Raw genomic sequence first — 20747 nt, forward strand, 5'->3', positions numbered from 1 at the left:
TATATTCCCTCTGATCCTAGTTTACTTTTTAGGGGTAGTGCAAAAATTTAGCACCAATAAAGTTCTGATACTGGAGCATTAAGAGAGGGCACAATCTCAGCTGGTAAATTGGATGATAGCTGTAGTTATTCTTCTAGTGCAGACTATTGTGATCAATTTGGAAGTTTGGATACTCCTTAATGGGCACTGATTTAACAATTTTGATGGTGGCATTCCTATCTTTGAAGTGGTTTTATTAAAGTAGAAGTTCCTGAATGTGTGCGCTTAGGTGGCATTTAAGAGCATTTTGAACTCTGGTCTTTCTATAGTGCTATGGTTAACATAGCACAACATTGTGCTTTAGATTGTTTTCTTGTTTCATTGGGTTTTGACTTAGTCCCCACAATCTTGTTCTTTTCATTTTTTCTTTTAATAAGTTTCCTTGCTTTATCAAAAAGTGACACTAAATATCAATTATATTCTATTTTTTCTTCAACCATGTGCAAGTGCAACTAAGCCAATCCCCCCGAAATCTGGTCGGGTGAACAAAAATTAACAAGAAATATCAATTATATCATTTAATTATATATAACTTTTAATCACTTTCCCTCTTTCTCTTACATACCACCGATATCAGATTTTGTTATTTGATTTCTGTTTACTTAATAACGAAATAAAAGAAAAATACTCAATAAATATTGTTTACTCCTAAATATAATCAAAGGTTGTTTTTGATTTACAAATCACATACCACCGATGTGTTATTGAGTATTCCTCTCTAGTTTAGTGTGAGATTGTAATTTTTCATTGCTGTTTTTGGCATTGGAATTTTCTATTTGTGTTGCAGCAGGATCAAATGAAACTTTAAATCTAAAAAAATAATTGAACAAAATGTTAGCTTTTAGTGTTTTTCTGTAGGATTTATAGAGGTTCTTCATCAGTTGAATGATAGATTTATGGATGCAATAAGGGGGATAAAGTTGTGAGGTTTTGGAGGGTGATGCTGGTGGTGAAATTGATGTTGCTGGCGGGTGAGTGGGGACATGGAGGAGAGACAAGGGTGATAGAATGGTGTAAAAATGATAAACTCCCTTGGACATTATTTATTTATCTAACATAATCCATTACTTGATTTTCCTGAAAATCTCTACAAAATAAATTGTTCATTTTATTTTTAAATATTCGTCGGTTCAAAATGCATAAAAAAAAAATTATAGTTCCCCTACAATCTGAAAAACTCAATTTTCCTTTTCTTTAAAATCCTGAGCTGACTTCTTACAAGATTCTTCAATCTCACCAAATTCCCATCAAAGAAGAGAGAATGTCCTGTATGGATCAATTTAATTGAATTTATTTATTGACACAAGAATTTATGAGGCTGTCTGAAAGAACTTATTGTCCTTAAGCTGTCTGAATATTTTGTTGTACTATGTTGCTTATGATCTTTGAAGAGCACCTAATTGACACAAATATGTAGACACCAATAATAATTTAAGAAAATAGAATTGATTGAATGTGTCGGTGTTGAACACTAAAATTGTTTATGCAAAATACAATCCTTAGTTTTATACGATGGCTTGATATGAATATGATATTTTGCCATTTTCAAACAAAGAAGCATTCTATATCAATATTATTTGAAGTATGTCCGATCTCTACTGTTCTTGTGCAACACGCCCTCTATTTTGCTACTCCCTTGCTGGTTGGATGAATCAGTTTGTAACTATATTATCTTACTATGAGATACCTGTCATATCATTAGATTATGTGTGTACATGTTTGCACCTTTCAGATATAAATGATTAAAAAAATACGCTTAGACCACACTTCTAAAAGAAATATGTGTGTTTTGTTGCAACTTACAACAGATTATGTAGTCACAAAAAAATAAAATATAAATCATCGGAACAAGAGAAATATATATTATGATGGCTAATTTTTCCATCAGTCACATTGTCAAGGATAAAGTACTTTTTCATTAGCAGCATTTGAAACAAGCAGCTATTTGTAGAGAACAAAAGTATATAACTCTACTAACTATCAACACTGATGTGATGTACTCAATAGAGGTGATTTCCCTTCATATTGATTTACTTTCCCTTTGGGGGGAAAAAGAGCCCAAGTGCATCCCTCAGAAGCATTGCCTCTCTTTCACTCTCATCTGTCTTCCAGACCTTGAAATCTAAGGGAGAAAATGTGGAATCCAATTCGCTCCAGTGTTTGAGTACAGACATTGGAAAAGGCCCTTTTGTTTCACTACCACGAATACCTGAACAATACCAAATGGAAATATCAGGATTCTCCACTCCCTTTCTTGCTGCTGAAGAAGTAACTCTAATATTCACATCTTCATCACTGTCACTTAACACAATAACATCATTGACAATCGCCTTGACAGGATCCGCAACCATAACGCTTTTCCTTTCCTTTACTGTTTGATCAGCATCCATATTAGAACCTAGATTTCTGCAATCTACATCAGCAGAAGCATATATAGCATTACTTGATTCTTGAAGGAGTCCATGCTTGAAATCATCTCGGCTTATTGAGGTATCTTGAATCAGGTTTTGAGAAGTTTCTTTGACTTGGGAAACAGTATGGACAGACACTTGATCAACAGTAGCGGCAGGAAAGGCTGTACCATCTTGATTATTTTTCACTGGAGTTTTTGGACCTAAGTCATGAAAAGTAACACAGGATATTGTGAGCTACATTTCATACATACTTGGTACAATCATTAACTAAATTAGTGGCACACGAACTTTTTTTTGTGTAAAGAAACTCAATTAGTGAATCAAACATAGGAATGAAATGATAAAAACATCACCATGGGACTATAATATATTGAACTCAGATGTGATATTAGTTAGAAAATGGAAACAAACACAATATATAGAAAGAATCTCAATGCAATGACAAATCACAGCATGACAAGAATGTGAAGACAATAACATGCAATACCAAATATCCTATACAAAGAATGTTAAAAAAGTGAAGTAGTTTAAGCACACAGTAAGTATATGAAAGAAGAGGGAGTATAGATAGGAAAGCCTGACAGACCTAAAACATCTGTTCTCTTATCCAGACATTGAGCAAAACCATCATGTGTGGAGTACTGTCCAACAGAGTTACAAGTCTCACCAATGGCTAATTCTGGTAAATCATTGTGCTCAAGCTTATCTCTTTTTGAGGAATTTTCTGGTGACAGACTGGTATCAATCATTTCAGGAATTACTTTTGGAATTTCATTTAATAAATGTGATTGTTCTGACGGAGACTCAAGCTTCTGTTTTTGGTCCATGTACTGAGCAAGTGTATGGAAATATGGTTAAGGCACAAATTGTTGGCATTAAATTAGGGAAACAAATTACCAATTCACAACATTTTTCCCTTTAGCTTTTAATATGAGGTATCATTTAATAAAAACATCGCAAAAGGATATTCTCTCCTCCATCCCTTTTCATTAGCCCGATCAATACGATTTCGTAACAATTCTCTCTCCCTTGAGATCCACTGCCATGTAAAGTAGAAGAGAGACAAATATTAGTTACAAAATATGATAGATCATATGTTCTTTTATACTCTAAAGGAATCAGAAATGGTCAATGATGTTAATAAGCCATTAGACAAATGAACTATTGGGGATAAAGGATTGAAGGGACAACTTAAGTACAGATTTTAAATTTTCAGTTTGTTTTATAGATTTACTGCCTCCTGACACGCACTTAAGTAAATTTCACAATACTATGGATATACGACATACATGCTTTATCATATCTTCATGCAGAGTTCTGGCTTTCTGCTCAAGCTCCATCTGTGAAACAAAGACGTAGTTATTATTTGATCACAGCAAATCCAATCAATTATTATTTAACAAATCAAATTCTTACTCATAAGAAACACAATGCTCACATAAGGGAAAACCCACAAAATCAAAATCAATGTTCTAAAAAATGACAGAAAAAAATAAAGGTTCTGACACAAAACTAAAGCCCAAAACGCCTAGATTATGTGGCATTAAACCTATAGTATGCTTCTTTTTATAAAGAACACGTTGGTGTATTGCTCCTCATTGTTTCTCCCCTGTGATTTACATTGTATCTCATGTGACTCTTTCCTTTTCCCACCGGTTCAATCGCCCCTTCTCTATGATATTGACATATATTTAACATCAATCACATGACATTACACATTAATGAATGTTATATTAGGCGTGGAATGAAAATACAGGTCCTAATAACCACGTGAAGATATATTCACCCTTTCTTTTTCAGACATTTTCTAGTACACCTAGCATAATATTGCACCACATAATAGTAAATTATTAAATAAAATTAAATTCACCCTTTTTTCCAGATATTTTCTAGTGCAGCCAACATAATACTGCACCACATAATAGTAAATTCTTATTATTAAAATCTGAAAAGATTTACAGGGACCTTATTTATATCTGGACAGATGAACAAGCGTAACTTATTTCATGGCACATGCTAAATCAATCACACACAGCAAACTTACTATAGTCGGCTTTTTGAGTAGACCATTTGTCATTCTGCGATACAGATCTTGACATTCTTCCTGCAGATAATGCTTGTAATTAGGAATTCATGGAATATACACGAACAACTAGGGTCAGTGTAGACATTACAGAAGAATCCATAACTTAGGCATAATTTCCTAGAATAATATAGATACACAAATTATATCGGATAACATCAACAAACTTTGAAGTCAATAACAAATAACCACCTTCATAGCAGAAACCCGGCTATGCTCTTACTCAAGAAATAATACAGTATATTCAACATCTTATAGAAAAATGGTTTAGAAAATGAGTTTCCACTTTTACTTGAAACAGCTACTCTGTTTGCAACCAGGTTTCAAAAATTGGGTAAATTGCAGTAGAAAATACTGTTAGTAGTTAGCACAATATTAATACCTCAGAAAAGTCATCATCAGAAATTTTGCTGATAGGTACATCTTCTGCCACATAAGAAAGCCGGAGCTGAATTTCTTGGTAGATTTCCTCCTTCTTTGATGATCTTTTGATTCCTGTGATATGGATACGTATAACAATGTATGCATATAAGAAAAGTGTGATAGCTATTAAAAGAATGTTACTCATGTTGACTTCATTTTGCAGCAACGTAATATGCCAAGAAAGAACATTGTACTCAGGCCTTCCAATTTTATACTTCATTTTGTTTTTGCAATGTGTTTTAGTAGAATGTATGGCTTGGTTATGAGCAATATTCTTTTTCTACCAATTAAAGCAAATAGCTGTCAAAATTACACGTATGAACCACGTCTACGTAAAAGAATATATAAAATCATGAAGCAAAGCATGAGTTGTCATGTGCTTAACCAAATTTATGTCTTAAGTATACTACGCTGAAAAATTTGAAAATTGCTCAATCACAAGAAAAACTGGTAGTTCACTTGTGTCAAATTTGAAAATATCAAAGATAATCAGTACACATACTAGAGCCATTTCACACAACATAGCATTCTATACAACATCTTCTATAACTTTATTTTATAGCAAAATTGTATGTGTCAATATCTACTGTCCTTAATATTCCACTTTTCTTTAGTTAATTCGCATATTCTTTTATATTGGTAGTTCACTTCTAGTCAAATTTCAAGACAATCAGTACAACGTAGTCCATTTCCTACAATATGTACTATTCTTTATATTTCATTTTTCATTCTATAACTTGCATATTCTACCATAATGCTTACTAGGTGAAACAAGCAAATCTTATTAAAAGCTGCAACAAAAGCGTGCTACTCTTCATTATAAGGGAATCGATGAACCTGGGACAACGTTTTATAACAGATCAAGAATAATGACAGTATCGGTACTGTACTTGAAAACCTGCAGCTAGCAAAGTTAATTACTTCACTTCAAGTAAAGACAAAGATTACCTATTACTTGTACGAGCAGATGAGAATTTTTCTGTAAATAATCATTTCGGTCGGATTTGATTCTAACAAAACTTCCCAACACTTTGACATCAAAGGTTTCTGGCTTCTTTAAAAGCTCATCAATCAAGGTCCTCCTTAAGTAGACAAGTTTTATGTTTGAATTAATTATAGCTGCAAATCCACTTGGCTGCTCTTGAGAGAGTAGATTCTGACAAGGTTTTGTAGTTGAATTCAAATTTCTCTGCTTTGGAAATTTGAATGCCTCATTACCATTATCCCTTTCTTCTGAACTACTGATAATACCATCAGTTTCTTCAAAATTATCTACAAAATGCGATGCAAGAAGCTTTTGTATGTTGTTCTTATTAACTGATTTCCGCCTCAGTAAAGTTTCTAAATTTGCATCACAGATTACCTTCTTCTTTTTCTTGGGGTCAAAAAGCTGGTTTTTGTGGCAGTACTTACTGATGATTGAAGCAACATCAATTTCGGAAAAAGCTTTGGTCGTGTCTTCACCAATATTTTTAAGAAAATCTACGAGACTTCTTGAACCCCATCCAACAAAATCTTTTTTCTTGTCTTTCTCTACTTTTTGATTTAATAATTTGAGCTTTTTTATGCAATTCTTCTTTCTCCTCACCGATTTAACTCCTGCCGTATCATCCAGGTCATCATAATCAGAATCTATGAAGTTACTGACATCAGACTCACCGGTATCATCTTCCCCCTCACCTATTTCATATGGATCACACTTGTTTTTTCTATTTATAATAGTATCACGGGCAAAATAAACTTGCTGAGAATTCAGCCCTTCTTTTTTCTTGATAATTTGATAATAATCAAAAAAGTAACTTTCTTGTGTATCTGGATCTTTCATATCGACCTTTTCCTGCAAATGAAAAAGCACATAATGATAAGGTATATGGATAAAGAGGAAATTTATACAGCCTGGATGAAGAGATGAACTTTCTTTACTCAATTCCAAGTTTGGTTACAGAGTTTACAAGGTAAATCCTATAGCTAGATTCGTACTGAGATTTTAGTCATTAAAGTGAAACATTCCATTCATCACAAGCCAACAAGTAACCCACATTCAAACACTATATTCTACTTTTTGCACTGGTTCAATATAAGTCAGACAGTATAGTTCCTAATTGATTCCTGTTACTGTTTTAAGAAACGATTTAAACATGTACAAAGAGTTTAGGATTCTTGTTCAATGATAAATAGAACATGTTTTTTGTTTTAAAAACATCAAAACAAAAACACTTACAAGATGTTTCCAAAACAGAGAACAAAATTAACAAAAAAAACACGAGAACAACTGCCTGTGTTGTTTATATCCCCAGCATAACAATCCTGTATAGGCTTAGTTGGAAACTCTACACACAAACATGAAACATTGGCAATTTGAGCCAAAAAATATCAAATTGTAAATATAAATATATGATAAACAAATGAGAAGGTTTTCAAATTAAGGATTCCATATAATGTTGCAGGTTTCTGTTTTTTTCTTCTTCTTTTTCTGCACATAATATAATGCATGATATGAAAAAATATCTTACCCCATCAGAATCGACATCAACATTTTTCTCAATTAAATAGGCAAGTTTTGAGCAGTGCCTACAAAATCCTCTGTTTCTTTTGACAAGAGCAAATTCAGCACCATGGAAGCATTTTCTACAAAAAGCTATTGGGCAGCACAAGCACATAAACTTCGATGCTCCATGGCATCCGTTACAATAATGGGAACCTATAAAATTATTCAAAAGTCATTCAGCATGAAAAGAATTAAAATGCATTTTGCCATATTCTCTTACTCATGAACAGACAAAGAAAACATAAAAAAGAATGAATTTAATCGCAACAAACCAACACAGGTTTAAAAATTTATACGAGGTTGCCAATTCCAGTGCAGTGTTCTATAACAACAATGCTAGGAAAGTAAATAAATAAATATATCACATAAAATGGTGAAATCTCTTAGAGTTGAAGACAAATATAACACTAACTTCTCAAGCCTTTTTTACTTAATCAGGATTCAGGATATGCAGGTTCAAATAATATACAGAATGTTCAAAAGCAAAACTCGAACACCAATTATCGTCATGGCAGTATCAAATGCATATGTACGACACCAACATAATAATTGCAAAAGTAAACGGTGAAGCAACTTACCACAACACCAATTATCATCATTTGTCAAAAAGGAATCATCTTTCCCCAGGCATTCAGCATGATAGGTTTTAAGGCAATTCCTGTAATCAACCATAAAAAAGAAAGTCACAAACAAAACCAAAATATGTCTTTACATAATGATTTTAGTATCCAACAGTAAAACATACTAATGATAGTGATGACCAAGCTTTGGTTCATAAATAATTCTAAGTAAACCACAAATCTATTAACAAAAAGTAAATATAACATAACCGCACAAATCTTATGTAAGGCCAAGCACATGCTATAAGATATGAAACAAGTATGAAATGACTGCTACCATTTATAAAAACAGAAAACAAGCAGATGCTGAACTTATTCACTTACCAAACCTTTTTCAAAATAAAATATGACCAGACAACAAAACAAGCATCAGTGTGTATTTACAATAACTGTGACAAATAAAAATGGAAAATAATGTAAATTCAAAATTTAAAAAAAGAAAAGATATCCGATGTTCCTTTTATTTCAGAAAACAGATCAACCAGTTACTGCCAAGGAAGAAATAAACTCAATTTAACATATTATTTTAGGAATTCACTTCTCATTAGCATGCTTGTTTTCCAGGAAAAATCGCTCCTTGTAATGCATGTTTGGTTCTGTTGTGACAAAGATTGATTTTACTTAGTGTATTGAATATAATGTGGTTTATGTTTGAATCTATTTGAGTTGAACAATATATTTAAAAGTAAAAATCACGTTTAGATTAAAAAACTAAAAATTCTAGCTTCAAGTTGGAATCAAATCTGGAGACAAAATCAACTCAACTCAAGAGCAGCCAAACATAGGCTTGACATCACATTATTAAACAAAACTAGAATAAAAAATAAATTTCACTGAAAACCTAAAATATGAGTAAATAAATAAATAAATTAATGAACAAAAGATATAAGCATGAAAAATGAATGAGCAAAACTCGAAGTTAGTGAAAATCCTGAGCTGAGAGAGTAATGTAGTTAAATAGTGAAATTGATTTTGATTATATAAAAATAAAATGAAAAGCATGCAATGAAGTTAGTACCTAAAATCACAGATTCTCATGTCACCACCATCTTTGCAAATAAAGCAAAAACTTTCAGCAATCTCTTCCTTTTTTCTTTTGTTGTTCTTTCTCCCCATTTTTGCTCACTCTGAACAAAATATCAGAAATATGAATTATGATTTTGGTTCAGAATGAACGAAACAAGCAAAATCTTCAGCTAAGAAACTACATTATTATTATTATGGTAAAAGTTGATGAAGAAAATAAATGCAGAAAAAGAGAGAGAGAGAGAGAGAGAGAGAGAGAGAGAGAGTAAGCACCTTGTAGTGAACGTTTAAAGGTTTTACTACTACGAAGGTGTAAATATATTTCAATTTGAGAGAGAGAGAGAGGAAAAAAAGAGAGAGTGGTGCGTTTGGAGTGTGAAGCGATCGAATAAGACAATTTGTATTGTAACAAACTTTTTTCTTGTGTGAAAGGTACGTACATACACCACGACTTGAGGGAGTTATTATTATTACACTAAATACTTTTTTTACTGAATGTGAATTTTCATCATCCAAATTTACTCCCTTAAATATACGAAGAGTTTTTTAGAGAGAAAGAAATGCATGATGATGGTTGGAGAGGACAAGGGAGTGAGTGTGAATATGCATCTGAAATGAGTTGAAAATAAAGAAAGAGAAAGGAATAAGACAAAAATTACTATAACAGATTTTTGTGAGTGGGACTTGCATGCCATACACCACGCCATTACCGATTTCGGAAAATAGTTATTACCGTAGCTGTTATGCTCTACAAAAGCCACTATCGATAATCTACACTTTTCAGAAATGAATAGTCTTTGCTATATAAGGCCAAACATAAAATCTGTATAATTATATTGTGAAATTTCAAAAACTAAATTGATTGTCGTCCAATTTAAAAAAACTAAATTTTATTTTACTACTTTAAAGGATTAAATTGTCCAATCTTTATTACACTTTAATGCTTGTTTATGCGTACAGTTTTCAAATCATCTAGTTTTTTTTTTTAGTATATACTAAATTTAAGTTAGATCATATAATCTAGGATGATTTACTTGATTGCAAACCAATATGAGAAAGTTTGTTTAGAATAAGAAAAAATCTGTTGTCAAGTAGCCTAGTGGTTGGAGTTGTAGAGTGTATGAGGTTCGAATCCCGGCCCCAACATATATTCTGCAATGTCCTGACAATTGTTTGTTTAGAATAATACATTGACTGTGGGTTGTTAATACTTATTTTATTATTCTCTTTAAAATTGAAATAATTTTAAAATAGAAAATAACTGATTATTTCCTTTATACAACAATTGTTGAACTTAACTCTGTTGGTAAAGACGATGAGAGGTTCAAACCCCGGCCACCACCCAAAATAGAACACTCAATTGCATGAATATTCAATTTCAGTGGGTATATATCTCTAATTGTGAGGTTTGGCAATATACTTCATATTAATCACAAGTGAAGCTTTAACTCACCTGTCTTCGTCAATGCATTTTCTGGTATATATTTGGCTAAAGAAGGATTTAACATGGAGGGAAAAAGGTTTAATTGATTATGATATTTTCAGCTGTTCTGGATTGCAAATATGATGTGTTACCCGTTGAAATTGGTGCTATGTATGCTGTGCTAACTGTTTGTTGTTGTTCACTAGCTTTTATGTTGAACATTTTGCAAATGGCCTTCATGTACTGTTTTCTTTTGGTGAAATATATGGTGGCTTGGTCCTATGAGATTGTTCCTTTGAGTTTGATATGTGGTTCTGTGTGTTTTATCTATGAAGTAAATATCCAATTTGTTAAAATTTAAGAGGTGTGATTGGAGGTGGTAACTCAATGAGCCAGTTTTGGAGTTGAATTTGTATTCGTTTTCGGCCGAGGAGAAATATACAGGGACATGATGAACACTCAAACACAACTTGTGTGACATCTTGGTGGTTTTTATTCTTTCAAAGGTTTTCATCTTGGTGTGTTGCCCTACATCCCGTTAGCAGAGCTCATTCTTTTTCAACCTTATGAAACTTTGGTGTATTTTTTTTCTCATCTGACAGTGACACATGATTGGATCCCTCTCAAACCCTTCAAAACAACAGACCTCTTTTAAAAGAAAAATTGATTCAATTAGAGCACTTACTACATCATTTTTAAAACACCAAATATAAAAAATATAGCACTAAACCACGCCGGTCTAAATCTAGTTTATTATAAAATTGAAGCTATAGAAGAGAACTTCACACAAAATTAGTCAATAGCACAATGGAAGGTACAAAGAAAAAAAAAAACATTCAATGTGTTTGGATTTGTGAAATTCAAGAAAAAAAAACATTCAATGTGTAGTTTGAAAACTTCAAAAACATCACTGGATTGAGTTTGTGCTCAAATTGTATGACAAGGAGTACAAGAAAATAAAAACATGTCAGAGATACACCAGAGAAATAAAGATTATAATTCCCTCTCTGAAAAAATTGTCAAAGGAAATTTTTTTTTTTCTTTTCAATAGCAGCATTTCAAACAGGCAGCTACTTGGTGAAAACAAAAGTATATAACTATATTAATTATCAAAACTGGTGATGTTATTAAATAGAGATGATTTCCCTTCATTTTGACTTACTTTCACATTAGGGAAAAAACAGCTTAAGTGCATCCCTCAGAAGCATTGCCTCTCTTTCACTTTCACCTGTCTTCCAGACCTTGAAGTCTAAGGGAGAAAATGTGGAATCCAATTCGCTCCACTGTTTGAGTATAGACATTGGAAAAGGCCCTCTTGTTCCACTACCACAAATACCCGAACAGTGCCAAATAGGAATATCAGGACTCTCCACTCCCTTTCTTTCCGATGAAGTTATTTTAATATTCACATCCTCTTCATCGCTGTCACTTAAAATAATAACATCATTGACAGTCGCCTTAACAAGATCAGCAACAGCAGGGCTTCGCCTTTCCTTTACTGTCTGATTGGCATCCATGTTAGTACTCAGATTTCTGCAATCTACACCAACAGAAGCAGATATAGTGTTACTTGGTTGAGGCAAGCTACATTTTGCTGGATATAGGGTTTGACAACTAGAGTTTGATTCTCTGAGTGCAGGCTTTCCACCATCTTGGCCTTTTGAGGTGTATTGAGAAGCAGTAAGAACAGATAATTGTTCAACAGTGGCAGGAAAGGCTGTTTCATCTTTGTTTTTTTTCACTGTAGATTTTGGACCTAAGTCATGAAAATCAACACAGAATATTGTGAGCTACATTTTACACATATTTGGTCCAAACATTAATGAAATTAGTGGCACGTTAACTTTTTCCTATATGAAGAACCTCAATTAGTGAATCAAATATAGGAACAAAATCATAAAAAAAAAAAAATCACCATTAGATTGTAAATAGCTAAGTGAAAGTGATCCTCTTAGCCTAATAAAACATTAAAGGGTATATTATGTAGAACTCGGATTGTGATATTAGAGTACACCAGTAGAAAATGGAAACAAACAACATTAAAGAAACAACAGAAAGATCACAAGAAGCAGCAAATGAATGCCAACTTCCTGCCTAGGCCCAATCACTTTCCACTAAGCATAACCATCTCTACCTCTAAGTCTCCTCTATGTGTCCCTCTCTTCCCTTTCCTGGAATATACCTTCCATATCCTAGCGCTATAACTCAACTGATGCAATTGGGCTATTTACACCAGCCAATATATTTGGCTTCTGAGTCATCACCGTAGAGAGAATCTCAATGCAATGACTGATCACAGTATGACAGGAATGTGAAGATATAACTGATTCAATATCAAAAATCCTATATACAGATTGTTAAAAATTAAGCTAGTTTAAGCACAAAATAGATATATGAAGAGAGAGTATGGATAGGAAAGCCTCACAGACCTACAACATCTGCTCTCTTATCCAGACATTGGGAAAAACCATCATGTGTGGAGTATTGTGCAAAAGAGTTACAAGTCTCTCCAATGGCTGATTCTGGCAAATCTTTTTGCTCTAGCTTATCTTTTCTTGAGGAATCTTCCGGTGACAGATTGGTATCAACCATTTCAGGAATTACTTTTGGAATTTCACTTAATAAACGCAATTGTTCAGATGGAGACCCAAGCTTCTGTTTTCGGTCCATGTACTGGCCAAGCGTATGGAAATATGGTTAAGGCACAAATTGTCAGCGTTAAATTAGGAAACAGATTAACAATTCATAATATTTTGGCCTTTAGCTTCTAATATGAGGTAACATTAACAAACATATCATGAAAGGATATTCTCTTCTCCGTCCCTTTTCATTGGCCAGATCAATACGATGTTGTAACAATGCCATCTCCCTTGAGATCCACTGCCATATAAAGAGAAAGGGAAAGACAAATATCAGTAACAAAATATTATAGATCAGAGGTTCTTTTATACTCTTAAGGAAGCAGAAATGTTCAATAATGTTAATAAGTCACAGACAAATGAACTATCGAATTGATAACATGAGGGCAGATTTTAAATTTTCAGTTTGATTTATAGATTTACAGCCTCCTGGCACATGCTCAAATAAATTTCACAATTATGTGAATGTAAATTCTATGCATGTATAGTAAGTTTTTTGTAAGTTGAAAATAGTAAGAGAGCCTTTTCTCTTGTTGAATTTCATGATTAATAGCCCATCTTCACATGCTAGATTCCACGATATTTCCCTTTGAATTATATTGAGCTCTATCTTTACAATAGAAAAAAGGGATTATATTACACAACACAGTAATATTGATATGCGACATACATGTTTTGTGATATCTTCATGCAGACTTCTGGCTTTCTGCTCAAGCTCCAGCTGTAAAAGACAAGGTGGTTATCATATGGTCACTACAAATTCAATAAATTATTATTTAACAAATCAATTCCTATACAAAAAAAAAAACACAATTCTCAAACAAGGTCATGCCCATAAAATCAATGCCGTCTAAAATGTCAAAAAAAATTAAAGGTTCTGATACAAAACTAAAGTAAAAAAATGCCTAGAAGATGTTGATATTATTGCACTCCTCATTGTTTCCCATAAAAGGTTCAGAAAAAATTAATGCCTAGAGTTTTATGTAGCCATAAATATATAGTATGCTTCTGTTTCTCAAGAAGTTGTTGATATTATTGCTCCTCATTGCTTCTCCCCTGTGATTTACATTGTATCCCATGTGACCCCTCTCCTTTTCCCATCAGTTCAATGGCCCCTTCTCTATGCCATTGACATATATTAGCTTTAGTCATATGACATTACACATTAGTGAATGATATATTGGACATGAAGTTAAAAGACAAGCCTTAATAACCATTTGGAGATATAGCTTTCTATGATTTCTACAATTGAAGAAATTAGACATTTGCTTCATTGTTGAAGAGTCAAAAATGTATTGGCTACTACCTTAACATGTTAATTACCAAACAAAGTAATGAATTTAAGATTTTATCAAGCATGTGGTAAGGTGAGGGTCTGTTGCATTTATATTTCGGCAAAAGAATAGTTGAAACAAGTGACTAGGATAAATTAAAGGCTAGATTTTGAAGAAATTGGTATAATAGAAGACTCGTAGATAGCTGCAAATATTAATATACTCTAGCTTATGTCTCAAGCTTGATCTATGGATACCTGATGTGTATGTACTGCAAAGAATGTAGATGTATTACTTTTATTACTATATTAATAAATAAACTTCATTCACCCTTACTTTTTCAGATATTTTCAAGTACATCCAGCATAATATTGAAACACATAATAATAAATTCTTACTATTAAAACCATAAAATATTTACAGGGACCCTATTCATATCTGAACAGAAGACCAAATTTTTTTTTTTTTACGGCACATACTAAATCACTCAAACATATCAAACTTACTACAGTTGGCTTTTTGAGCATGCCATTTGTCATTCTCTGATACAGATCTTGACATTCTTCCTGCAGATAATGCTTATAATTAGGAATCCATGAAATATACATTAACAACTAGGGTGAGTGTAGACTTTACTGCAGAACCAATAACCTAGGCCTAATTTCCTTGAAGAATATGGATACACAAATCATATCGAATAACATCAACAAACTTTGAAACCAGTAACAGATAATCACATTCACATCAGAAACCCAGCTATGCTCTAACGCAGGAAATAATACAGTATAGTCAACATCTAATAGAAAAATGGTTTAGAAAATGAGTTTCATTTTAACTTGGAAAATACTACTTTGATTGCAACCAGGTTTCAGAATTGGGGGATAGTGCAGCAGAAAATATTGTTAGCAAATTAATAATACCTCAGAAAAGTCAACATCAGAAATTTGGCTGATAGGTACATCTTTTGGCACATAAGAAAGCCGGAGCAGAATTTCTTGGTTGATGTCAGCTTGCTTTGATGATCTTTTGATTCCTGTGATATGGATACATATATCAATGTATGTATATAAGAAAATTATGATTGGGAAAAAAAGGTCACTCATGTTGACCTCGTTCTGCAGCAATGTATGACTTCGTCATGTGCAATATTCTTTTCTACCAATTAAAGCAAATTGCTATCAAAATGTCATATATGATCCTCTTATACATAAAAGAATATACGAAATCATGAAGCAAAAACAAGATTTTAGAAATGAGACCAAGAAAAATGAGAATACAATAGTATCAGTACTGTACTTGAAAATCTGAAACTAGGTATAATTGTATGGTTTATTTTTTCAGACCAGTAACTTTAAGCGAAAACCAAGATTACCTATGACTTGTAAGAGCAGATGAGAATTCTTCTGTAAATAGTCATTTGGGTCGGATTTGGTTCTAACATAACTTCCCAACACTTTGCCATCAAAGGTTTCTGGTTGCTTCAAAAGCTCCTCAATTAAGCTTCTCTTCAAGTAGACAAGTTTCATGTTTGAATTAATTATAGCTGCAAATACACTTGGCTGCTCTTCAGAGAGTATATTCTGACAAGGTTTTGTAGTTGAATTCAAATTTCCCTGCTTTGGAAATTTGAATGCTCCATTACCATTATCCCTTTCTTCTGAACTAGTGATAATACCATCAGTTTCCTCAAAATTATCTGCAAAATGCGATTCAAGAAGGTTTTGAATGTTGTTTTTATTCACTGATCTCCGCCTTAGTAAATTTCTTAACTTTGCATCACAAATTACGATCTTCTTTTTCTTGGGGTCAAAAAGCTGGTTTGTGTGGCAGTACTGGATGATGATCCAAGCAACATCAAGTTCAGACAACGCTTCAGTCGTGTCTCTACCAATACTTTTAAGAAAATCTATGAGACTTCTTGAACCCCATCCAACAAAATCCTTTTTCGTATGTTTCACTACTTTCCCTTTTATTATTGACTTCAGCTTTTCACTGCACTTCTTTCTCCTCACCGATTTAACTCTTGACGTGCCAACCAAGTCATCACAATCAGAACCTATAAAGTCACTCGCATCAGATTCACCAGTATCGTCTTCCCCCTCACCTACTTCATATTTGTTTTTTCCATTTTTAATGATGTCACGGGCAGTATAAACATCCTGAGAATTCAGCCCTTCTTTTTTCTTGATAACTTGATAATATTCAAAAAAGTAACTTTCTATTGTATCTGGATCTCTCATATCTACCTTCTCCTGCAAATGAAAAAATACATAATCATAAGATATATGAATAAAGAGAAAATTGATACAGCATGGATAAAATGAACTTTCTTTACTCAATTCAGAGTTTCCAACCAAGAAAATAATGAACTAAAACAATTTTGAAGTTCAATGAGAAAAATGTCGCATTTTGACATTTTGTTATAGTCTATAAGGTAAAATTCTATAACTAGGATCGTACTTTTATTCTTTAAAGTGAAACATTGCATTCATCACAGTTGAACAAGTAACTCAAATTAAAAAACTGGATTTTACTTTTTGCACTGATCCAAACAATTTGAACCCTTTCAGAGAATAACAGTGAGGAACCTGTTGGACAATCTAGGATTCTTTTTCAGAGAAAAATAGAACATGTTTGTTGTTTTAAACACGTCAAAACAAAACAAATATTTTTATTGATACAAAACACATCAAAACCAAAACACTTGCAAGGTGTTTTCAAAACAGAGACCAAAGTAACAAAAACAAACACAAAGAACCAGTGCCTGTGTTACTTATAGCCCTAGCATAACTAGCATGTATAGTTTTAGGTGGAAACTCTACCCACAAATATTGGCAATTCGTTCCAAAAAATATCAAATTGAAAATATAAATAAATGATAAACAAACAGCAAGGTTTTAAAATTTGAAATTCCACATGCTGTTGCAGGTTCTTTTTCTTTCTTTTGCTGCACATAATATAAGGCGTGATTAAAAAAAAAATCTTACCCCATCAGAATCTACGTCAGCATTTTTCTCAATTAGAAAGGCAAGTTTTGAGCAGTGCCTACAAAATCCTTTGTTTCCTTTGACAAGAGCAAATTCAGCACCATAGAAGCATTTTCCACAAAAAGCTATTGTGCAACACAAGCACATAAACTTTGATATTCCACCGCATTGGTAGCAAGAATGGGAAGCTATAAAAATTATTCAAGAAATTCAGCATCAAAATCATTAAAATACATTTTGCTGTATTCTTTACACATGAACAGGATAAACATATATATATGAGGTTGCCAATTCCGATGCAGTATTCTATAACCATGCTGGGAAAATAAAATAATATTTCACGTAAAATTGAAATCTGAGTCGAAGAGAAATATAACACCAACTTCCCAAGCATGCATTTTTGACCTAATCAGGATTCAGGATATGCAGGTTCAAACAATATAGTGTGTTTGGAAGCAAAACTCGGGCAAGAACATATTCATCAAATGGATAAATATGTAGGACACCAACAAAAGTAAAGGAAATGTAATTGAATGCCCTATAATAAAGGCAAAAATAAACGGTGAAGCAGCTTACCACAACACCACCTATCGTCATTCTTCAAAAAGGAAGCATCTTGTTTTACACATTCAGCATGATAGGTTTTAAGGCAATCCCTGTAATCAACCATAAAAAAGAAAGTCACAAACAAGCCTTGGTATCCAACAGTAAAGCATACCAATGATAGTAACGACCAAGCTTTTGTTCATAAATTTTTTAAGTAAATCACAAATCAATCAACAAAAATTAATTAAATATAACCTAAATACCAACAACTTCTTTGTGAATTCTACTACACAGTTATCCTCTTTTTTGTAAAGCCAAGCACATGCAAGATAGGAAACAAGTATGAAATGACTGCTACCAATTATAAAAACAGAAAACAAGCATATGCTAAACTTATCCACCAACCAAACCTTTTTCAAAATAAATTTGCTCAAACAACAAAAAAAGTATCAATGCATTACAATCATTTTGTAGTAAATAAAAATGTTAAAGAATATAAATTAAAAATTTAGAAAAATTAAGAGATCACATGGTCCTTTTATTCCAGAAAACATATCAACCACTGACCGCCAAGGAAGAAAGAAACTCAATTCACTTTTCATCCTGTCTGTGGCTGATATCACTCAATTTACATATGGTATATTATGATATGACAAATGTTCAAATTTGTTTCATATTAACCAACATTTAAGATTTATTTTCCTCGCTGATTAAGAAAAACAATGATGAGTGTAACAAATCTATGAAGTACAGACACACAGACACGGACAACTGATGCGACACTGACATGGAAACATAATCACATGTGTTGATTTTGGACACGCCTTCCATCACAAGTGTCAGTGCTACTAACAATAAATAAATGTTACTCAATCAGTATGAACACACAATTTAGTGGGGAACAAAATTAGAATAAAAATTAATTTCATTGAAAAACTAAAACATCAGTAAATATGAAAATTTTGCAGAGGGAGTTTTGGTGCAACGGTAAAGTTGTTGTCATGTGACTAAAAAGTCACATGTTTAAGTCCAGGGAACAGTCTCTTGTGTAAAATAACAAGGTAAGACTGTGTACATTACACCAAATATGGGACCCTTTCCCGGACCCTGCGTAAGCGGGAACTTTAGTGTAACGGGCTGCCCTTTAGTAAAGCAAGTATTGTAGGAGATTATCCCTAAAAACCACACATACTCATGCAACAACAAACATGATTATGAACATCTGGAAAAAAAATTAGGCTTTATAACTAGGATAAAGTTACTGGATGATGGTGATGATGATGATAATGATAGAAATATATAAGCATGAAAATGAGCATCAAAACCCAAAGTTGGTGAAAATCTTGAGCAGACCACATACAGAGTAAAATCTAGTCAAAATTCTGAAACTGATTTTTTATTTTAGAATGAAATCTAAAATAAAAAACAAAATCAGTTTCATCATTCATGATAGAAATGTATAATCATGCAATGAATGAATGAAGTATGAGAAGAACTTAAAGAAAATACCCAAAATCACAGACTCTCATTTCACCACCATCTTTGCAAACAAAGCAATAATCTTCAGCAATCTCTTCCTTTTTTCTTTTGTTGTTCTTTTTCACCATTTTTGTTCTGGAGAAGAAAGAAAGGGGGGTAAGAAATAAAAATAAGAGCTTTTTATAAAAGCTTCAACTCAAGTAGGTTGATGAAGAGTAGTAGTAGCTGAAGAAAAGCGAAATTACAGAAAATGTGAATGTTGGATTTTACAGAATGAAACAAAATCGTAAAGCTAAGAAACTAGTACATTATTATTTATTATTATTACAGTGTAAGTTGAACGAATGAAAAAATGAGAGAAGAAGAGAGGAAAATGTAGGTACCTTGTAGTGAACGTTTAAAGCGTAATCGAAGGTGTAAATGAAAATGAGAGAGAAGAAGAAGAAATTGATTTGTCGGAACTCGTGAGTATATGAGTGTGTGTCAGTGGAGGGTGGTATGAAATGCGTTTGTGTTGGGAAAGAAACAGAGAGAAATGTTTGTCGGGATATTTTTTTTTTTTTTTTTTTTTTTACAAAAACAAAACTATATGCATGCATTTCTTCTAATTGATAACATATACAATAGAGTCAACGTGATTAAAAATACACATTGACTCTGAAATGACGAATCTCTGTTGATTGAATCTGATTGAAGTTGATCATTCAATAATATATCAAATACTACAATAAGATAGGAAATCAAACAACGACGTACAAGGCGATAAAACACATAACGCCGCAGACAACGAAATCAAGAGAGAAAAATTAGATTTATTTGAAAAACATCTAATTATATTAAAATAAGAAGAAAAAGATTAAAAGATATAAATTAGGACAAAAGAAATTTGACTGAAAATCACCCGGTCAATGAAAAAAAAAATCTAGAGAGAAAAAACTACCTAGAGAGAGGAAAAAATTGTTTGAAAATGTTAAATCGTAGTAGTAATTTAAAGAGTGTCTTTAAAAGATTAAATACACAACTTCCAAAAAATTATTTATATTTTTAATATTGTAACTTGTGCTTTTAGGTAGCATTTTTCAAGAATTATATTGGAAAATGGTAAATTCAACTTTTTAGAAATTTAAAAGTTATTGTTTCCGATACAAACTCATATAATTATGTATTGAAAGTCACTCAACTTAACTAGTTAAATCACTACGATTTATAGGATTCTTTTTGTAAATGATAATATCAGTACTATCGA

The 20747-nt window shown here is 32.5% G+C and overlaps 2 protein-coding genes across 3 annotated transcripts; both read right to left on the reverse strand.

The window, feature by feature from the left end:
* Positions 1-1898: 1898 nt before the first annotated feature.
* Positions 1899-9508, reverse strand: LOC11405185 (uncharacterized protein At5g08430). Of its 2 annotated transcripts, XM_024778572.2 has the most exons (11): positions 9427-9508; positions 9146-9254; positions 8086-8165; positions 7473-7660; positions 5908-6796; positions 4919-5031; positions 4498-4557; positions 3743-3793; positions 3422-3492; positions 3040-3293; positions 1899-2653 (listed from the first exon to the last, which is right to left on the reverse strand). In XM_024778572.2, exons 2-11 carry the CDS (start codon positions 9241-9243, stop codon positions 2070-2072), a joined length of 2388 nt encoding a protein of 795 aa, XP_024634340.1. In that variant the 5' UTR covers positions 9244-9254; positions 9427-9508; the 3' UTR covers positions 1899-2069. The 2 variants fall into 2 exon arrangements, with proteins under 2 accessions (XP_024634340.1, XP_039687300.1); XM_039831366.1 differs by lacking the exon at positions 9427-9508 and having other exon boundaries at positions 9146-9297.
* A 2042-nt stretch (positions 9509-11550) lies between these two features.
* LOC11405186 (uncharacterized protein At5g08430) lies at positions 11551-20051 on the reverse strand. The gene is made up of 11 exons (XM_003600565.4): positions 19885-20051; positions 19532-19636; positions 18053-18132; positions 17477-17664; positions 15862-16741; positions 15410-15522; positions 14996-15055; positions 13886-13936; positions 13386-13456; positions 13006-13259; positions 11551-12332 (listed from the first exon to the last, which is right to left on the reverse strand). Exons 2-11 carry the CDS (start codon positions 19627-19629, stop codon positions 11746-11748), a joined length of 2382 nt encoding a protein of 793 aa, XP_003600613.2. The 5' UTR covers positions 19630-19636; positions 19885-20051; the 3' UTR covers positions 11551-11745.
* Between the last annotated feature and the right edge of the window lie 696 nt (positions 20052-20747).

The sequence above is a fragment of the Medicago truncatula genome, chromosome 3, assembly GCF_003473485.1.
Source record: "Medicago truncatula cultivar Jemalong A17 chromosome 3, MtrunA17r5.0-ANR, whole genome shotgun sequence".
NCBI lineage: Eukaryota > Viridiplantae > Streptophyta > Magnoliopsida > Fabales > Fabaceae > Medicago > Medicago truncatula.

What these genes read in the sequence shown, in the direction of transcription:
- LOC11405185 (XM_024778572.2), bottom strand. Translation starts at nt 9,243, where the DNA reads ATGGGGAGAAAGAACAACAAAAGAAAAAAGGAAGAGATTGCTGAAAGT. An exon ending in TCTGCTCGTACAAGTAATAG is followed by an intron (nt 5,032 to 5,907) that starts GTAATCTTTGTC and finishes TCCATATCACAG; the next exon opens with GAATCAAAAGATCATCAAAG. An exon ending in GAAAAGGGATGGAGGAGAGA is followed by an intron (nt 3,294 to 3,421) that starts ATATCCTTTTGC and finishes ATATTTCCATAC; the next exon opens with ACTTGCTCAGTACATGGACC.
- LOC11405186 (XM_003600565.4), bottom strand. Translation starts at nt 19,629, where the DNA reads ATGGTGAAAAAGAACAACAAAAGAAAAAAGGAAGAGATTGCTGAAGAT. An exon ending in TGACGATAGGTGGTGTTGTG is followed by an intron (nt 17,665 to 18,052) that starts GTAAGCTGCTTC and finishes TAATTTTTATAG; the next exon opens with CTTCCCATTCTTGCTACCAA. An exon ending in ATGAAGATATCACAAAACAT is followed by an intron (nt 13,457 to 13,885) that starts GTATGTCGCATA and finishes TTTATATGGCAG; the next exon opens with TGGATCTCAAGGGAGATGGC.